This window comes from Hyaena hyaena, unplaced genomic scaffold, assembly GCF_003009895.1.
Source record: "Hyaena hyaena isolate Hyena2069 unplaced genomic scaffold, ASM300989v1 scaffold_18, whole genome shotgun sequence".
NCBI lineage: Eukaryota > Metazoa > Chordata > Mammalia > Carnivora > Hyaenidae > Hyaena > Hyaena hyaena.
In genome coordinates, this window is record NW_024080649.1 from 2,481,213 (window position 1) to 2,501,661 (window position 20,449).

The 20,449-nt window shown below is 47.5% G+C and overlaps 1 protein-coding gene across 1 annotated transcript in view; it reads left to right on the forward strand.

Annotated features, from left to right (window-relative positions):
• Positions 1–4,872: 4,872 nt before the first annotated feature.
• CDH1 (cadherin 1) overlaps positions 4,873–20,449 on the forward strand; it is an 84,263-nt gene continuing 68,686 nt past the window's right edge. The window contains exons 1-2 of the mRNA XM_039223438.1: positions 4,873–5,016; positions 5,882–5,996. Of these exons, the coding sequence (XP_039079369.1) occupies positions 4,969–5,016; positions 5,882–5,996 (163 nt within the window). The 5' untranslated portion in view covers positions 4,873–4,968. The remainder of the gene's footprint in view (positions 5,017–5,881; positions 5,997–20,449) is intronic.

Consider the following 20,449-nt stretch of genomic DNA (forward strand, 5'->3'; position numbering starts at 1 on the left):
GTTCGTGGGTTCGAGCCCCGCGTCGGGCTCTGTGCTGACTGCCAGCTCAGAGCCTGGAGCCTGTTTCAGTCTGTGACTCCCTCTCTCTCTGACCCTCCCCTGCTCACGCTGTCTCTCTCTCTCTCTCCTAGAAATAAATAAAAACATTAAAAAAAAATTTTTTTTTTTTAGAAAATTAGAATATGAAAATTTCAAAAAATAATTATTGGACCTGGATGATAGATATGTGGTGTTTCATTATACTCTACAGGGTACACAGTATATTACCTTCTTTACTTTATGTTTGAAATAAAGATGTTTTTTGCAGACATGAGTGGTTGAGCTGCAAAGGGAGGCACTCCTACCAGTTACCATTATTTTAACAGGAGGCTGATAACTGGATCTCCAATCCCCACCCGCCTCCCATACCCACCCCATGTGCTGGTCCAGGAGCCCCCAGGACAAAGCCTCCCCTCCCCACAGTGTTGAGCCCTTAATCTGGCAACAATTCCCAGCAATTTCAATTTCCCTGGGATTCATCTCTAGCCAGCTGGGGGTTAAGCTCCTGTCAGAGAGGCTTGGGGAAGGGGTGCCCCTCTCAGTCTGAGTACCAGTATTACCACCCCTTTGCCAGGAGATGAAAGGGACTGGGCTGCCTGAGGAATTAATCATTAGCCTCCTGGCTAATCAGTGGCAAGGTCGCCCAGGAAATGAAAGTTCTTCGGAGTCACACCCTGCAATAAGGAAACCGGAAGTTGGCATCCCGGTGTTGGATGCCCAGGAAGCACCAGCGGTAGGGTCTGTCATCCACCTGGAGTGGCTCCAACAAGGCCACTGGTCAACATTTCTTTTCACTGTAGATACCTGAAATTCCACCATTAACAGTGGACTGGCCTTCAGAGACATCTAACTCCAAGATTTTGATTTTTGTTCCCCTGAATTGAGAAGCTAATGAATGCAGTGGACCTTACCACCTTCACTGACAAGGTTGGATACAACCTGTACAAGGTTGGGTACATGGACCTCCCGGAAGCCCATCCACAGACACCATTTTAAGAACCTGGGCAGAGTTTATTGGCTCCAAAGTTCTCATCCCTTTGAAAGAAGCACACCCAAGTGCCCTCTTTAAAATGCACATGACCCCTGGGATGGTTGAAAAGACTAACCAGCCTGTTTGAAAGAGTTTTCCAAGTTTCGCCAAAGATAGCATAAGAGATTTTAATGGTGGGGTGGGGAGGCTGCATAGGGGCTCACAATTTTGCCTCGAACTGGGAAGGGAATGTAGTGAGCCAAAAGTGCTAATAGCTAACTTTATAGAGCACTTACAAGAATCTTGTGAATTAAGTGCTGTCAGCATCCCCATTTTATGGATGAGGAAACTGAGACTGGAAAAGATCAAGTGACATGCTACGCAGCTAGTGGCAGAGGGAGAATTGGAGGCCGCCATCACCCTGAGATCAAAGACCATCAGCAGCATAGCCCAACATCCTCACAATGAGGCATCGTTTTTAAAAAAAATTTTTAATGTTTTATTTATTTTTATTTTTGAGAGAGAGAGAGAGACACTGTGAGCAGGGGAGGGTCAGAGAGAGAGTGAGATACAGAATCTGAAACAGGCTCCAGGCTCTGAGCTAGCTGTCAGCACAGAGCCCGAAGCAGGGCTCGAACCCATGAACCGTGAGATCATGACCTGAGCCGAAGTTGGATACTTAACCGACTGAGCCACCCAGGTGCCCCGAGGCATCCTTTTTTTGATGGAAGAGCAAACAGGCAATTCACGGAGGGCCACAGTCACTCAATGCTCCACTTCCAACCCCCACATGTCCTCTCCTCACTCCAGACAGCTGAGAGCGGGCAGGGCTTCATGACTGCTCCCTGGAGCTTGAAGGACTTGCTGAGATGTCTGAAGAGAGCATCATGCTGACCTGTCTTCACTGCCCCTAATTGTTTTCTAAAATCCTTTTTATTGAATTATTAGAGTATAATGGAAGAGTCGATTCAGAGTTACAAGGCCAGGGCCTGCTGGGTGGAGAAAAGCAAAGCCCTAAAGCCTCTCTGGGCCAAGCAATGGTATAAAATATGTATTTTTACATAACTGGGAGAAAAAAAATAAACGGACAAGCCGCCCCATGGGGGTAACGCCTCTTTCCGTATTTCCATTATCTTGTTTAATGCACAGTCGGGCAGGAGCCTCAGTGGGAAAGGAAATACTGGAGCCTTTTCCTTAGAGCCTCCTGGTGGGTTAAGAGGCAAAGAGAGCCAAGATGCAGAAATCCAAATGGCCTGGGCGTGTGCTCAGAAACCCATTACAATTGAGGGGACAGGTGGGGATAACCATTACAGCTGAGGGGACAGGTGGGGGAAGGGCACTGGGCTGATTCCAAACAGTGTTGTGGTTTGCATCAACACCTCTCCTGCAGATTGAGAGAGTAGCCTCAGGGAGCTCAGATTCACCCTTAGGTCTGGGTGACGTATTGTAAACAGGGCCTTCCCCATGAGGAAGAGGGATGGGGGTGATCATTTCTAAAGAATAACCACCACACCAAACATTTACTGAGCAGTTGCTACCTGGTGCCAAGTATTCTGTTTTGTGATTTTCCTGCATAACTTCCATCAACCCATTTATACAGATGAGAGCATCGATTTGCCCAAGGTCCTACAGCTGGTGGGTGGCTGACTCCACAGTTTTGTAGTTCTGACCATGCTCAGGAGGGTGAAGGGAAACAGTGTCCTTGTCAGGGCAGCCAAAGCACACAGATGCGGCTGGCCTCTGGCAGTCAGACAGGGAAACTATCTGACCTACCATTTGCATGTCTGTTCCTTTTTTTACTCTAAAATTATTTCACTAAGGACAGAATTCTCTAGAGAAGGCAGTGGTGGCAAGAGTGTGGTGTTAAAAGCCCCAATCTGGGGATCCAGAGATCTAAGGTTCTAGTCTTGACTTTGATGTTGACTTGCTATGGGACATTGAAAGTTATTTGCAGAGGTGCCTGGGTGGCTCGTGGGTTAAGCGTCCAACTTCGGCTCAAGTCATGATCTTGTAGTTCACGAGCCAGAGTTCTGTGTCAGGCTTTCTGCTGACAGCTCTGATCCTGGAGCTTGCTTTGGATTATGTGTCTCCCCTCCCTGGCTCCCACTCTGTCTCTGTCTCTCTCAAAAATAAATAAACATTTAAAGAAAAGTTATTAGCAAATATCAGGTTTAGATGATTTTTAAAGGATCTCTTCCAGGTCAACATTGAAAGACAGTTTGAGGGGCACCTGAGTGGCTCACCTGATTAGTCAGATGTCCGACTCTTGATTTGGGCTCGGGTCATGGTCTCCAGCTTGGTGAGAGCGCACTGGGATATGTGCTTGACAGTTCGGAGCCTGCTTAGGAGTCTCTTCCTCTCTCTCTGCCCCTTCTCCCGCTCACACTCTCGTTCTCTACCTCTCTCAAAATAAATAAACATTAAAAAAAAAAAAGGACAAATTGAAAAGTACAGCTCCAGCTCCAACACAATCTGTGGTCTACATGTAGTGAAGCTAATAGAGAGAAGGGTCCTGGAGTCAGAGGACCTCCCTCACTTCCTACTGGCTTCCCAAACTTTATGCCTCAGTTGCTAGCAAATGAGAATAATAAAAGCTCTTGGGTTGTTTTGGAGATTAGATTAAGTGAGAGGGTCAATGTTAAATGCTTAGCATAGAGCCTGGCACAGTACCTTTCAATGCTCTCACCTATTGTTGCTATTATTATCTTTATCCTTCACATCTGTATAGAGTTTTATGGCGCAGGAAACATCGGTTTTATTTATTTATTTATTTATTTATTTATTTATTTACTTATTCATTCATTCATTCACTCATTCATTCATTCATTCAGTTGAGAGAGGCAGAGACAGCACGAATTGGGGAGGGGCAGACAGAGGGAGAGAGAGAACATCCCAAGCAGTTTCCGCTCAGTCAGTGCAGAGCCCCACTCGGAGCTGGAACTCACAAAACTGTGAGATCATGACCTGAGCGCAAACCAAGACTTGGTCGCTTAGCCGACCGAGCCACCCAGGCGCCCGTTATTTATTTATTTTCTTTTTTTTTTTAAATTTTTTAAAAATGTTTTATTTATTTCTAGGAGAGAGAGAGAGAGAGAGTGAGCAGGGGAGGGTCAGAGAGAGAGGGAGTCACAGACTGAAACAGGCTCCAGGCTCTGAGCTGGCAGTCAGCACAGAGCCCGACGCGGGGCCCGAACCCACGAACCGCGAGATCAAGACCTAAGCGAAAGTCGGACGCTTAACCGACTAAGCCACCCAGGCGCCCCTATTTATTTTCATTTATTTATTTTTTTAAGTAGGCTCCATGACCAATGCTCGCACCCTTGAGATCAAGATGTTCTACCGAGGGAGCCAGCCAGGCCCCCCAAAACATTGGTCTTATTAATTGGCTGGCAACCTCACAACAACATTGAGAGGATTTTATGATTATTATTCCCATTTGGAAGGTGAAGAAACTGAGACTTCAAAGGTGGGTCCTGCCCAGTGGATTGATTTGTACACTCGCGAACCTGTGGAGACCTGCAGTTAAGAAGACAGGCCAGATAAAGAGAAGAGTCCTTTCTGCCCCCAGGTGTTAGTGAGCCACTGTGCGGATGGGAGGGAGCTGGGTGGGAACAGGAATCTTGGAGTCCCTATTCCCTCCCCAGACTAGCAATCGCCGGCCAGCCGCTCGGCCGGTGGGCTGGAGGCTGCTAGGCGGGATCTGGGGCGGGCCGACCGCCCCCGCCCGCGGAGGAAGCGGAGACCGAGCCCTTGCCGCTCATTGGCTGCGGTTCGCAGGTGTGCCCCAATCAGCGGTGCCGGGGGCGGTGCCTTCCAGGCTCACCTGGCGGCCGCGACCAGGCCCGGCTCAGTGGCGTCGGGAACTGCGGAGCACCTGCGAGTTCGCGGAAGTGCCGCAGTCCTCTGGCCCGGCTCAGCTCCGCGGGACCCAGCCCGACCCGACCTCTGCCCGGCCCGCCATGGGCCCTCCGTCCCGTAGCGTCTCCGCGCTCCTGCTGCTGCTACAGGTACGTCGGGTCCCTTGGCTTTGCTGGGGACGCCTTCCGGCCCCACCATCACGCGCCCCGGCCCCTTCCTCTCTCCTCTCGTCGCCTCTTCTTCCAAGAAAGTTTAGGTCCAGGAATTGCCTGGAAGCTGCGCGGCGCCCCGGGCTCCATGGAGGTGGGAGTGGGAGCGAGTGCGGGTGCAGAGAGCGTGGCTTTGCCCACTCCCTCGCGCAAATACCGGAGGTGGAGGGCGAGCCTCGCTGCGGGGTCTGGGGACTCCGAGCTGGCGGCGGTACAGGCTAGGGGCGGGCAGTGGGGGGCGTGCAGCAGGGTGGGGGCTGGGGTACAGAAAAGGGGGGTCCTGCTGCAAGTCAGGGGGAGCCAGGAGTAGTGGAGACGACCCCTGAGGTAAGGAAAGGGAAACCAATCGAAACAAAGGCACCTGCCTGTAAAGAAAGGGTAGTAAACGGGTATGGGGGCGCCGTGGGTTAATAAAGGGTTCAACAGGGGTCGGAGCGCCCCTCGGTGTGAGGAACTAGATTTAGGAACCCCTCGGTGTCCCTGGTATAAGGTAAGCGAAGTGTAAAGATGCCTCCAGTGAAATTAAGGAGGGGACTAGAAAGAAAGGGGGTAGTTGGTCGGGAGGAGATTGATCCCGCAGCCCCCCTCTCCCGGGAGTACCTGGGGGCTTGGCGGCAGCAAGTTTCAGAATGAAAGAGTTTGGCGTGGCTGCCTGCCCTGGGGGTTGGGGGTGAGGGTGGATCCCTCCCACAGGCCGACGCTGGGAACAAGGGAGGGGCGGCGCGGTTGGTTTCGGTGTGGGCAGGAGGGGAACCCTCCCCCCCCCCATGTCCTCCCCTGGTTCCATACCTTTTCCTTACTCCAGGTCACATCAGGGCTCTGCCAGGAGCCGGAGCCCTGCCGTCCTGGCTTTGGCTCCGACAGCTACACGTTCACGGTGCCCCGGCGACATTTGGAGAGAGGCCGAGTCCTGGGCAGAGGTGAGGGCGTCCCGCCGGGGTCCTGAGCTGGGTGCGGTGGGAGTGGGAACCGTCCGAGAAATTGCGCCCACGGCTGTGGGCTGGACTGAGTAGGCCCCTTTTTCCTGGCTCAAATGGCACCGCTTTGGAATTTACACGGATATAAGGATCTAAACTTAGACTGTGGTTAAGAGAGCTATGGTATGGTAATTAGATTGGGAGGGGGGCGCATTTGTTTAGAGACCTTTAATGTGTCTCAGATTGTCCTGACCACTTGAGAGTCTGTCATTTCAGGCGGCTAAAACCTGATGTGTGGGGTAGGAGGGGCTGCTGTAATTCCCGTTTTGCAGATGAGCAAACGGAGGCTCAGAGGGTGGAGTCCACTTGCCCGAGGTCTGTGGAGCAGGAATTTGAACTAGGTTGATTCCCAGGCCCCATTCAGCATCATTTCTGGGATGACTGATGTGCCTGCGTTGCGGCATTTGTTCAAAGAGATGAAAACATTTTGATACAGTTACTATTCCCCCAAGAAATAATGGTTTTGGGGGGGAAAAAAACCCAGTAGCTGTGACTCCGGGAATGAAAACGCACACAATTTACTTCTAGGCCTTATCGCTGTGATAATCAGGATTCTAGAGTTTGCTTTATTTCACTTCACTGTTGCCCAGAAGTGAGAGAGCAAGGGAAGCTTGGTTTCTCTTCTGGTTTCATTGATTCCCAGATGCTTATTTCCTACCAAACGACTTCTTCCTCTTGATTTTAGTTGATTGGGCAAGTATCATAACTATAAAAGAAACACTTTTTAAAATGAGAAATCACCCACAATTCCCCTGAGGAAATTCAGTGCATTTATTCTTCTAGTCTTTGGCCACATGAAAACTTAAGCAATCACGCTGTTGTGTGAAAATTGTTTGAATTTTGGAAGTTGTTCCAATAGTGGGTGGCATCCCCCTCCCACCCCCCCACCCCCCGCCCAAACAGAGAAACTGCAGCCTCATTGATTAAACATACTTGCTTTTCTGAGGCCTTTGTTGTGTGGAGCTTTCTATGAAGTGAGAAAGGAAGTGTCTGTCTGATTTTGCAGTGGGTCCACCATTAGTCGATGGTTGATATTCTGTCCAGCCCTGTGCTCGGCAACTCAGGAATGAATTGAGGAGATACGGGGACACTCCAGCCTGCTGTTGGTATTTCACGTTCCAGCAGATTATGGAGAATGCCCCAGGACCCACTGAGAGGGCACTGTGGGACATGGGCATTCAGGTGCCAAAGAATGTGGGCGGAGTGGGATGTTTTGATGAGTATCAGTTGGCAGTGAGGGCTGGCTTCTTGGAGGAGGCAAAGTTGATCTGGCCTTGAAGATCGGGGCAGGGGTTAGAAATTGGAGGTGTGAGGGCCTGTGTATCTGAGGCTGTTCCAAGACAAGTGCTGGTCACTTTGTTTTCCAGCACCAAGACATTTGGGAAGTCCAGGTGCGAGTTAGGCTGGCTTTTATCATTCCTGCGCCCCTCCTTCCCTGGCCAAGCTCTTGGTCTGATCAAGAATATTGCTGCATAATACTATAAATATTACCATTATTATTAATAGTAGCCTATTCCTTTTGAATCAGACTCTGGGGCAAGTGCTCCATTTTATCCCATTTAATATTCCCAAGAACTGGGGCACCTGGGTGGCCCCGTTGGTTAGGCGTCTGACTTTGGCTCAGGTCATGATCCCCCATTTTGTGGGTTTGAGCCTCCCATCGGGCTCTCTGCTGTCAGTGCATAGTCTGCTCTCCTCTGCCCCGCCCCCACTTGCTCTCTTTCTCTCAAAAATAAACAAACATTAAAAAAATATACATATATATTCCCAAGAACCTTATGAGAGTAGGCACTATTGTTATTTCTGTTTTTCAGGGGAGGAAATTGAAACATAAAGCAATTTAGGAATGTGTTCAGAGATCCACAGCTGGTCTGTGTCCTGTTCTCTCCCCTCTCAGTAATTTCAAGAAAAGAAAGAAGGTGTTTGGAGAATTAATGTCCATTGTGCAGTAAACGTTGTCTTCCCTGTGCACTGAGAGAGCAGAGGTGTTGATAGGCAGGGCCCAGAGAAGAGGAGGTGGTGGCGATGGAGATGGGTCAGGACAGGTGGGAAGTGGAGGGAGGCCTGTGGCGGTGATCTTGGTGGGAGCAGCAGCTTCTGAAAGCTGCCTGTGTGGCTGGTTTCAGTTTCCTTTGTGTCCAAGGCCCATCCCATCAACAGATTTTCTGACATTTCACTGTTTTGGGCTTTCCCCCCAATCCAGTGTGGAATTACCCCAGGACAGAAGCGCCCTTCTGGTAAAATCACACATGCCACCTGGGAAGACTGGCTCTGATTTAAACAGGCAGCTAGGATTTAGGGTGGTGGCCTCACTCCCTTTGGACCCTCCAGGGAAGCTGAGGGGTGGGACAGTAGCACCAGGTTTAAACCTTCACTCCCCGGACACTTCGCTCCAAGGGAGTTTGAAAATAAGAAACCTGTTACTTTTTGTCCGCATTGGCTGTAGGGTGTCATGAATAAGGTTTGACCACCGAACTCGGGGCACCCTGGAGTGGTTTGCTGGGGTGATTGTTGTGCTCTGTGAGATAGATGACCCCACAGTTTCAGCCTTGAATTTATGTCATTGGTCTCTTTCCAGGTTCTAAAATGGAGAATGTTAAAAAAAAAAAAAAAAACAAACTGCAAACCGGTTCTCTAGTTTGATAATTTTTCATTTTTCTAGCATAAACTGGTTTGAGAAACCCAGACTATTCTGGGTTTCATGTTGCCTTCAGCTTTAAGTTGATTGAGGCTTGGGGGGAAGGGGGGCAACAAGCAGAAGGCTTGGAAACCAATCACTTCTTGCTTTGCTTCGCCACCTGGTTTTGCGTGTACAGGGCTTATGTTTTTGGGTTTGAGCTCTGGCCGCTTGATAGATTGACCTAGCTCACAAGCACCCACTTGTGTGGATTAAATACATCCACTTCCCCCTTTCTAAAAGATGTGCTGAAAGGTGGTAGAAACAGGGTGCAGGCCTCCTAATTAAACTGGGCTTTAAAAAAAAACAAATACGGAAACCTGCTTTGGGATCTCCTTACATCATCAGATATCCACTCCCCCGTCCCTCAAACTCACTTCCCAATTACTCACATCTGTGACAAGGGTTACTGTCCCTCACTGAGGGAGGAGCTCTGGGTCCTCCCAAGGTCTGGGCCCTGCGAAGCTATGTAAGGAAGTCTGGCTGCTGCCGGACCTGCCCTGCCTCTGCCAGATGGCTATGGAAACCCCTGTTTGCTCTCTGGGGCTTTTTATTGGGTGAGACTTTTCTTCCGAAATGCTCACCTTGGTGTCTGTTACACATTCCCTTCCAAGAGTAACCCCAGATAAGCCAGCCACCGAAGCAATCAGCTCTCACATCTCCCAGGAGCTGCCAAAACCCTAAAATCCCCGAGAGGCACCTGTCACAATTCAGACTTTCTGAATTTCCCCTCTGCCCCAACTCCCATCTCCTTTCAGGGCTTCAGGCCTTCAAGGAGGGGAATGAAGTCTGTATGGCTTGTCAGGATAGTTTGTGAGTAGTAAGCACATCAAAGGCCCAGGTTTGCCTTTCAGCTCCTAGCTATGTGACTTTGGGTAAATCACTTTATTTCAGTGAGCCTTGGTTTTCCCACCTGTGAAATGGGGTGGGGGGAGAGTAATAACTTAGCGGTTCGTTGTGAGGGTTAAATGGACACGTTTGTTTATTTGGCTAGCCAATGAGTAAGAAGAGTGCATTACTGTAACTCTGGGGTTAGAGTAATGAATAAAGCAGGTGTGGGCTGAACATAAAGCAAAAGAGATGATGTAAAGAAACAGGAAAGATTCATTAAAAGGTGCCTCATATTTCTTGGGACAGAGTAGGCACTCAAGTATTATCTTGAACAAATGAAAGAATGAACAAATATTTATTATCTTTCATATATTGGCTTATTTTTTTTCCCCTCTCAAACTCTTTGGCCTCAGACCAGTCTAGATGTTGAGCTAAACAGGCCAGGGCGAGTTGAGTTTATTAGAACTTCCTAAGACGCATGTGAGAGCTGCACACCCAGTCGGTGGTTCTGGAAGCTGGGCTACCCCATAAGTATGTCCCAGGATTACAGCGTGCTGAGTGCTGCCTTCTGAAAGCCAGAGGGCAGAGGCTGGAGCCCTCAAACCTGAATCTGAAAGGGGAAAGGCAGCCATTTTTAAGTGTTTTTCATCTTGGGTCAATTAAAAGAAATTCTTTTGGTGGCCTTTCACCCTTTATCTGCCTCTCTCTCTTTCTTGCTACTTTTTTACCTTTCATACACTTCAGCTCATGCTTGCTACTGTCAGGAGGGCTTTAGCCATCTTCTTTTTGCACATTCCCTTTCCTTCCTCTTCAGTCTAATCCTCCATCCCTCTCCTCCCCCTCCAAGGCTCTGGTGGCATATTTCCATCATTTAGAAGGTTCTTGAGTCAAACTGCCTAGATTGAAACCCAGAGAATGTCCCTTGCCACCTGAGGGGAGGTTGGCTAAGGACCTTACCCTCTAAGCCTTAGTTTTCTCATCTGTAAAATGGGCATAATAGTACCAGATGTTCAATGAATATCAAATATTAAAGCCTCTGGAGTATTTGGTGCTTTCTCTTGGAGTCTCTCCCATGTGTTTTACCTTTCGTTCAAAACTTCTCTGTGCTCCTTCCCACCCCATAAACCAGCCAAACCAGTTTCCTCACTCTCCCATTTCTGTGTTAAAGCAAACACTGCTCTGCAAACAGTGACTAGACCAAAGGGCCCTTTGCTAGGAGAGGGAATTCGGTGAGGGCTCCTTGCTTGCCTCTGCGCAGTGGACTCTGGTGGGGCTGCCTGGGGGCCTGCTCTGTGAATATTGTTTGCACTTCTAGTGGGAGGGGTGGGGTGAGGGGTAGCGGGGGTGGGAAAACCAAGAACAACCCTGAACTCATCAACTTCTGCCTGGTTTTTAAAATTATTTCATGGGGCGCTTGGCTGGCTCAATCGGTAGAGTACAGAGGTAGACTTTTGATTTTGGAGTTGTAAGTTTTTTGTATTTTTAGTGTATTTATTTTGAGAGCGAGAGTGAGCACAAGCACGAGTGATCACTCTCGCCATCAGGAGATCACCACCTGAGCTGAAACCAAGAGTTGAATGCTTGTTCGACAAAGGTGCTCTTTGGGGTTGTAAATTTGAGCCCCGCATTGGGAGTAGAGATTACTTAAAATCTTTAAAGAAATTAAATTATTTTATAGTACACATGCTTTAGGATACCGTCAGTTTTCCAATTGCCAAAGACGCTCTGTCCTGGCCCCTGAGAGTATGGGTCACCTGCACGGCCTAGGCCTAGTGTCGAATCACCTGGAATACTTCAGAGATGCAGATTTGCCCTCCTGCAGATTCATTGAGCTACAGTCTCCAAGAGTGGGGTTGTGGACCTGGCATTTTTAAAAGCTCCCCAGGTGTCTGTTGCCACCAGATTCGTTGTCCTGGACTCCAGTAGCTAGGTCACAAATGTTTGATGAGTGAATACCTGGTGTCAGCCAGGGTATGAACATCTGGTTGTTCAGCCTGAGGCCAGGGATCCAAGGGCACCCTTGATCTGGAAGGGATAAGTCTGGTCCTTCCGCTGCACTGGTAAAGGAGTGCTCTGTGCGTGTGGGCGGAGGCAGATGGGGTGGGAATAGGGGACCCAGAGAAGTAGCCAGCTCCCCACTATGTACTTACTGCTGGGGACACTGACTTAAGACCCAGCCCCTGATCTCAAGGAGATTCCAGAAATCTCTGAGACCCCTGCAGAGAGTAATTTGAGTACATTCTCAGGAGGGCTCTGTGGTGGGAAAATGTTCAGAGGATTCGATAAGCGCTCAGTTTTACCTGCTGGGCTTTGGTGAGCAATAATGCTTTAGGCAGCCAGAGGTGAACAGACTCTCCTGGTGTGGGAAATGGGGTGCCCAACGGCATGGCGGGGCATGAAGGAGCCAGGCTGGAGCTGTGCTTTCTTGGACATCAAGGGCGGTAGCTTGCAGGAGAGGGTCCCAGGATGAGAATGCCTAGGTGTAGACCACAACCGGGCTATCGCAAGACCTTGGGCTTCAGTCTGCAGGTAGTAGAGGGTTTACTCTGTTGTTTCATTTAAGTGATCTCCATGCCCAATGTGGGGCTTGAATGCATGACCCCGAGATCAAGAGTCATATGCTTCACCAACTGAGCCAGCCAGGTGCCCCAGGTTTTCTCTTTCTATTCTCTCACCCCGCTTCTTTCCTTCCTTTTCTTTTAGTAGAAATCATTCACTTGGTTAAATATATGTATTTAAATAAAATATGTATGTATATAATGTCGGCAGTGAAAAAGTCTCCTTACCACCCCAACCCAGGACCTGGCAAAGCTGGGGTCATCTTCCAAGCCTTGCGCCCTCACCGTGTCCCTCCTCCGCCTTGAGGCCAAACTGCATCTCCAGTGGAGGCTGAGCCCCCTTTCGGAGGGAAAGGATTTCCCACCTTCCCCTTGGAAAAGATGTCTTTATACCTTTTGTGTCTCCCTAATTTTAACTGTGATGCTGGAATTCATCCTCTTTTGCTTTTGAAAGATCTCTTTTGTCTTTCATATGTGGGTAACTTGCAGCCTGCTTGCCTGTTACTTTCACTTCCAAATAAATGCTAGCTGAACCGCCCTTTTAAAAAATTTATTTATTTATTTATTTTAAATGTTTTATTTATTTTTAGGAGAGAGAGAGAGAGAGAGAGACAGCGTGAGCAGGGGAGGGTCAGAGAGAGGGAGTCACAGACTGAAACAGGCTCCAGGCTCTGAACTGGCAGTCAGCACAGAGCCCGACACGGGGCTCAAACCCACGAACAGCGAGATCATGACCTAAGTGAAAGTTGGACCCTTAACCGACTAAGCCACCCAGGCGCCCCTATTTATTTATTTTTAATATTTTCATTTATTTCTAGGAGAGAGAGAGACAGCGTGAGCAGGGGAGGGTCAGAGAGAGAGAGGGAGATACAGACTCTGAAACAGGCTCCAGACTCTGAGCTGGTAGTCAGCACAGAGCCCGACGCGGGCCTCGAACCCACGAACCGCGAGATCATGACCTAAGCGAAAGTCGGACGCTTAACTGACTAAGACACCCAGGCACCCCTTATTTATTTTTGAGAGAGAGAGAGAGAAACAGAGTGTGAGCAGGGGAAGAGGTAGAGAGAGGGAGACACAGAATCTGAAGCAGGGTCCAGGCTCTGAGCTGCCAGTGCGGGAACTGGGAGATGACGACTTGAGCCGAAGTCAGATGCTTAACCAACTGAGCCACCCAGGCGCGCCCCCCCCCCCATCAAACTGGGACTTTTCAAGGTGCGGGAGAGATTTGGGCCCAGATCTCTGTGAGCTCAGGTGTTCCTGCTGGAATCTAATGCAGGCCTGTCTGGAAAGGTTGAACCTGTTCACTACGAGTAAAATCGTAAATATAATCGTAAATAAACGGTGGCCAGCACAGGACCCCGTGGGATAATTGGCCAAGGCCTAGATAATAATTAGTGGGCTTTGTAATTAGGAAAACTTGTAACAAGCCGAAAGCCTTTCAGATTTATGGTACCTGGGCAAGTTGAAGGCTTTGGAGAACACCTGTTTCTGTGGTTTGGCATTCAGACACACCTTCTCTGTTCCCAGAAGAGTTTTCCTGAAGGAAGTTGTAGAGCATCTTCACCTAGATTATTCTCTCCTGCCCCTCCCCCGACAGCCTTTTTTCCATCTAGCAGCCACCAGTGATAGTTTTTAAAATTTAAGCTAAGGAGTTCCTAGGTGCTTAGTTGGTTAAGTGTCCAACTCTTGATCTCAGCTCAGGTCTTAATCTCAGGGTTGTGAGTTCAAGCCCCTGAGTTGGGCATGATGCCTAAATAAATAAATAAAATTTAAGTTAATATAAATAGTGAATAGTATGTTGCACGCCTAAAACCAATATAATGTCTGTCAAATATACTTCAATTAAGAAAAATTAAGTTAAAAAGTCAAAATTGGCTAGTGATTCCTCATTTCACACAGAATATAAGTCAGAGTCCTTTCTATGATATGCAAGGCATCCATGATCTGTTCCCCACCCCAAATACTTCCCCTAGCCTTTCCTTCTTGCCATCATTTCTTCTTGACTGTACCTAGAAACACACCACACACACTTCTACCTCGGGCCTTTGCACTGGCTGTTACCTCTGTCATTAATACTTTTCCCTGATAATCTGTATGGCTCACTCACTTACTTTATTTTTACATAAGTTGTATTCCCAGTGTAGGGCTTGAACTCCCGACCGCAAGATCAAGAGTCAAATACTCTACTGACTGAGACACCCAGGTGTCCCATGGCTCATTCATCATGTTTTTGCTCACATGTCACCCTCTCAGTGAAGCCTTTCTTGAGCTCCTATTTGAGATAGTTATGTCTTCTCCTAGCACTCCCCTTCCTCCTTTGCTTTGTTTTCCTCTGTAGCACTTTTTACCATCTAGCATGCTATGTATTTCACTTATTTCTCCTGTCCATTTTCTTTTTTAAAACAAGTTTTTAAAATGTTATTTTTGTAGAGAGAGAGAGGACAGAGTATGAGTGGGGAAGGGGCTGAGAGAGAGGGAGACACAGAATCTGAAGCAGGCTCCAAGCTCTCAGCACAGAGCTTGACGCGGGACTCAAACTCACGAACTGTGAGATCACGACCTGGGCTGAAGTTGGACGCTTAAGCAACTGAGCCACCCAGGTGCCCCACTCTCCTGTCCATTTTCTGTCTCCTCCCAGTAGAACAGAAGCTTCACGAGGCCAGGGAATTTCCTCTTGTATATTTCACAGGGTGTGTTGTGTCTAGAGCAGTGCCTGGCACATAATAGGGGCTCAATAGTATTTTTTTTTAAATGTTTTATTTATGTCTAGGAGAGAGAGAGAGAGAGAGACAGCGTGAGCAGGGGAGGGTCAGAGAGAGAGGGAGTCACAGACTGAAACAAGCTCCAGGCTCTGAGCTGGTAGTCAGCACAGAGCCCAACGCGGGGCTCAAACCCACGAACCGCGAGATCATGACCTAAGCGAAAGTCGGACACTTAACAGACTAAGCCACCCAGGCACCCCGTATTTGTTGAATGAATAAATGAGGTTTCAGAGAGAGAGAAAGAGAGAATGTGTGTGTGTGTACACCTATATATATTCTTATATTTAGGAGATAACCCAGAGTGCTTTTTGTTTTTAAGAAAAGCTAGAACTTTGTCAGTATGAGCCATAGAAGGACATGAGGAGGAGGGGACATTTACAGGGCATGTGTCTCTGCTTGGCACTCCAGCTTCTCGGAGACCTGCACACCTCTGGTGTAACCTTACCTAATTGTCTTGTCACAAAACAGCTTGCAATCTAGAGTCTAAAGGTCAGAGGAGCCATTTCTGCCCACACTTCTTGGTGTAAGGAAGCACCAGATCAAAATCTAAACAGATATCTGAGCTGTCCAGGGCCATCTGTTGGGTTTCCTATTGTCTGGGTAACACCTTCCTTAAGCAAGACTTCCAGATGCAGCCAATACCTTCCTGGGTATCTGCACCCTCCTTGAGGGCCATTAATTTTCAAGACCTGGTATCCATTCTTCCCAGATGTTGGCAATGCACAGAAGCCTGGAAGCAACTTGCTGTGAGATGCAAAAAACTCCCAAGAGAAAAATTTAAAGCCAATTTAGTTAGCAGCTCATGGCCAAGATAGAAATCTCACAACTCCAAAATCCATCTGATCAATGAGTATTGAGAAGGTACTATATGGCAATTCTGTAAGATACATTACCCTGCCTTCAGGAAGGTAACTGCCTAACGGGCAAAGTTGCCAGATTTAGCAAATAAAAATACAGACGCTCATTTATATTTGAATTTCAGATAAACTGTGACAAATTTTTTATTAGTATGTCCCATGCAATATTTGAGACATACTTACTAAAAAATCATTGTTGGAGCACCTAAGTGGCTCACTTGGTCAGTCAAGCATCCAACTCTTGATTTCAGCTTGGGTCATGATCTCATGGATCTTATCGGGCACAAGTTTGGCTCTGTGCTGTCAGCATGGAGCCTGCTTGGATTCTTTCTCTCTCTCTCTTTCTCTCTCTCTGCCCCTCCCCCACTTGAACGCACATGCATGCTCTCTCCCAAAAAGAATCATTATTGTTTCATCCTCTATATCCGTAAACAGCATTGCTCTCATATGCTGTCTCTCCCCTTCCAAGCTCACAACCAGTGAGAAGTGACAGTTGTGGCTCTGAGAGGCTAAGATAGTGCAGGTCGGCCGGGTGGGTGTTCTGGTGGCTTTTGGACAGCAAAACCTGTGCTCTTCACAGCAGTCAAAGACAACTAACCAGATGGTCTGTGGTTGGCCAAGGGAAGAGAATGGGTAATTCCTGCTCTCAAAGTCACAGGGGGAGAGAACTCCTTTTAGATGACAGTCGTCTATCTGATCACTGAACACATTTATGTGGAGCACCTGCCAACTCTAGTACTGTGTTTACCTGGCATTGAGGCTATAATGGGACAAAACACAAAAATCCTTGCCCTCATGCAGCTTCCCTTCTGATCAGAGGAGGCAGGAGAAGACAACCTGGTGATCTGTGGAAGGAGAAAAATACAGCAAGAAAGGGGATAGAAAGAACTATGTGTGATGGAGTGGAGACATTGGGGGAATCATCACTGAGAAGTAAAGACCTGAGGAAGTGAGGTGCTCAACAGATGTTAGAATTGGACTGTGTCTGGGGCACCTGGGTGGCTTAGTCGGTTAAGCGTCCGACTTTCGCTTAGGTCATGATCTCGCGGTTTGTGGGTTCGAGCCCCGCGTCGGGCTCTGTGCTGACTGCCAGCTCAGAGCCTGGAGCCTGTTTCAGTCTGTGACTCCCTCTCTCTCTGACTCTCCCCTGCTCACGCTGTCTCTCTCTCTCTCTCCTAGAAATAAATAAAAAAAAAAAAAAAAAAAGAATTGGACTGTGTCTTTGAGGGAGCTGGACTTGCCACATTCTTTTAAGTCCAAATTGGTGCTGTTTAAAGACTCTTCTCTTAAAAGTAAAATATTCCTTTTTTTTTAATTAGAAAAAATTTTAAATGTTTTATTTATTTCTGAAAGAGAGACAGCATTAGCAGGGGAGAGTCAGAGAGAGAGAGGGAGATACAGAATCTGAAACAGGCATCAGGCTCTGAGCTGTCAGCACAGAGCCCGACGTGGGGCTCAAACCCATGAACCGCGAGATCATGACCTTAGCTGAAGTCGGACGCCCAACCGACTGAGCCACACAGGCACCCTGAGACTATTCTTTTTATAAGGTACAAACTCCAAATTATTAAGACACGGGATACACTGCCTAGCATATAAATGTAGTTAAGAAAGAGTAGCTAACAACTTTATATGGTGGCAGATGGTAGCTAGACTTATCTCGTGATCTCTTTGTAATGTGTCTAAATGTGAATCACTATGTTGTACACCTGAAATTAATACATTGTACACCTGAAATTAATACATTGTACACCTGAAATTAATACATTATAGGTTAGCTATATCTCAGAGTGGGGAAAAAGGCTATTCTTGGGGCAGGTATTTTTTTAGAGGAATAATCCTGAGAGCTAATTGTCACCACATCTCCTTTCAAAGGTATCAGATTCAAACCAGGATCTAATGTGCTTTCCAAGCCACCCGCCCATTGGCGTGTTGCCCAAGAGGAATATGGCTTTAAGTCTGGTTTTCTCAACCTCCTCATGGCGGAGGGATGGGATTGTCCCGTAAGCATCATGGTGCTTGGGCATCTTTGGGTGTGTTGGGGGTGGGGTGGGGATGGGGGTTGAGTTATATGTATACTGCTGTCCAAGGACCTCCTTGGTCAGAATGAAGTATGAGGACTTTCAAAGACTGCAAACTTCCTCCTCCTCAAATTCTTCATCACAGTTGTGTGGGAGTGTTTGAAGAGGGAACAAGATGACCAAGTTGTTTGTGGGAAAAGTTGTTCCTTTTTTGTAGAAAACGTCATCCTTTGAGTCAGCCATGGGACAATAGGCTGGGCTCTTACTGACAGGTGGGGTGGAGCACTGAGTCACTGGCTGAGAGGCCTCTCCTGGTGAGGTTATCAGGATCAGCTTGCATCCACTCTGACCTCACATTCATAGTAACAGGTACTTTAGGCGACTGCTCTTAGTCATAAATCCCAGGATACGGGCTCTAAGATCTCTTTCCTCTTAGTAAGAAACCCGGAGTTTTGCAGAAATGACAGGGCTCAGCAGTTGCTTAGTGAAGTTCATGTGGCCGGTTTCATTAGCACCTCCACTCCTGGGCTTATAATGACTAAACTTTCTGGAGAAATTAGAATTTGTGGGTGTACTTCCTGTACCTTCTGACTTAAGTCTGCGTTGGTAAAGAAATGCTCTTGTATGCCTTGCAGATGGATGTTTCAGAGCTTGTCATTAAAATCTTTGATTTGGAAACTTTCATGTAAATTGTGCTGATTTTTCTTTGGACTTTAGAATTTAGATTTCTCTCTCTTTTTTTTTTTTTTTTCTTCCTCCTTTCTGCTAATCATCTCTCCTGAACCATGGGAGTACTTAAAAACTTTGGGAATGAAATACCTGGGAGGTGGTTCAGCTCTGAAAACTTTACCAGGTGTGAGGTTGCACTCCCAGTTTCAACAGATTTGATGTCAGCAATCTTCAGTGCTTATTTGTTTCTCTTTTATCTTGTAAAGTGAAGGAAAGAGTCTCCTTTAGCCGCCTCCGAGAGTAAAGATGAATTGGGGAAGGCAGTAGGAGAAGCAGAATTGTCTGGGTTACAATTCTGAGTCTTGTCACGTGACCTTGGGTAAGTTATTTAACCTTTCTGTGCCCTAGTCTTCTCACCTTACAAAGGGAATAAGAGGGCGCCTGGGTGGCTCAGTTGGTTGAGTGACTGACTTTGGCTCAGGTCATGATCTTGCAGTTCATGGGTTCCAGCCCTGCATCAGGCTCTGTGCTGACAGCTTAGGAGCCTGCTTAGGATTCTGTGTCTCTCTCTGCCCCTACCCCGCTCACTGTCTGTCTCTGTCTCTCTCTCAGAAATGAATAAACATTAAAAAAAAATAAAAATAAAAATAAAAAAAGGATAAAATTGTAGTTCCTGCCTTACAGGGTTGAGAGAGGAGTCAGTGAGATAGCGTGCCTAAAGTGCTCTCAGTGCCTGGCACATAACAAACACTTTTAAGTATTGAGTTTTTATTATGAGATGTTTCTGCTTTAGATTTGTGTCAAGGGGGGTGAAAAACTGTACAAGTGTTAAGAGACTGAAGGAGCCAGAGAGGAGGATTACGGATGAGGAAGGGCTCCATCCCCGGTGATCTTCCAAATCTAAGATATTGTCTACGTAACACCCATTCGAATGCATATTGTTTGTCTATGTCAAGCACTGCCAACCAGGGACACCATCAGGAAGCCACTTTATGCTAATTTACAGTCAAATCTATTGGTTCAATAATCCTATGAACTTGACACTAGTATTCTCTCCATTTTACAGAGGAGGAAACAGACCCCAGAGTTAGCGACTTGCCCAAGACCACAGAGCTAGGAAATGGCAGTGATTTGAACCCTAGTTTACTAACCCAAAGCTTATGCCACCACCCATGTACTTCCTGTACCTGCTGGTGCTTTTTTGTGAACTCCCAACTGCTCAGGTCCCTTTCATGGGTACTGTTAATATTTAATAGATTTTCCCAGTGGTTTTTTTTTTTTTTAATGTTTGTTTCTTTTTGAGAAAGGGAGACAGAGTGTGAGTGGGGTAGAGGGAGAGGGAGACACAGAATCTGAAGCAGGCTCCAGGCTCCGAGCTGTCAGCACAGAGCCTGATGCAGGGCTTGAACCCACGAACTGCGAGATCATGACCTGAGCCAAAGTCGGACACTCAACCACCCAGGCGCACCCCCAGTGTTCCTTGACTTAAGTTTGTATAGATACTTATTGCCACCCCCCACCCACCCTTTAACACGAAGATAGCATATTATATACATTGTTCTGTACCTTGTTTTCTTTACTTGATACTTCTTGGAGATTGTCCTCATTTGTTTTAAGTTTATTTATTTTGAAAGTGGGAGAGAGAATCTCAAGCAGGCTCTATGCTGTCAGCATGAAGCCGATGTAGGACTCAAACCCATGAACCTTGAGATCATGATCTGAGCTGAAACCAAGAATCAGACACTTAACAGACTGAGCCAGCCAGGCGCCCCTGTCAAGAGCATTCTAGATGCTATGTGCAGGATGCTTGTGATATGGAGGTATCTGTGGCCCCTGGGATGGTCATGGATCATAGGAGACAGATTCCTTCCCCAGCCCGTCCTGGGTATGGGAGAAGTACTGGGTTTTTGGGACTTCCTGATGCTGCAGGAAATAGGGTCATCATTAGTCCTGAGCCCAGGGCAGCTTCTCTCATCGGAACTGATGAGTTTATTCTTGCCAGGGGTTGCTGCCCAGTCTCC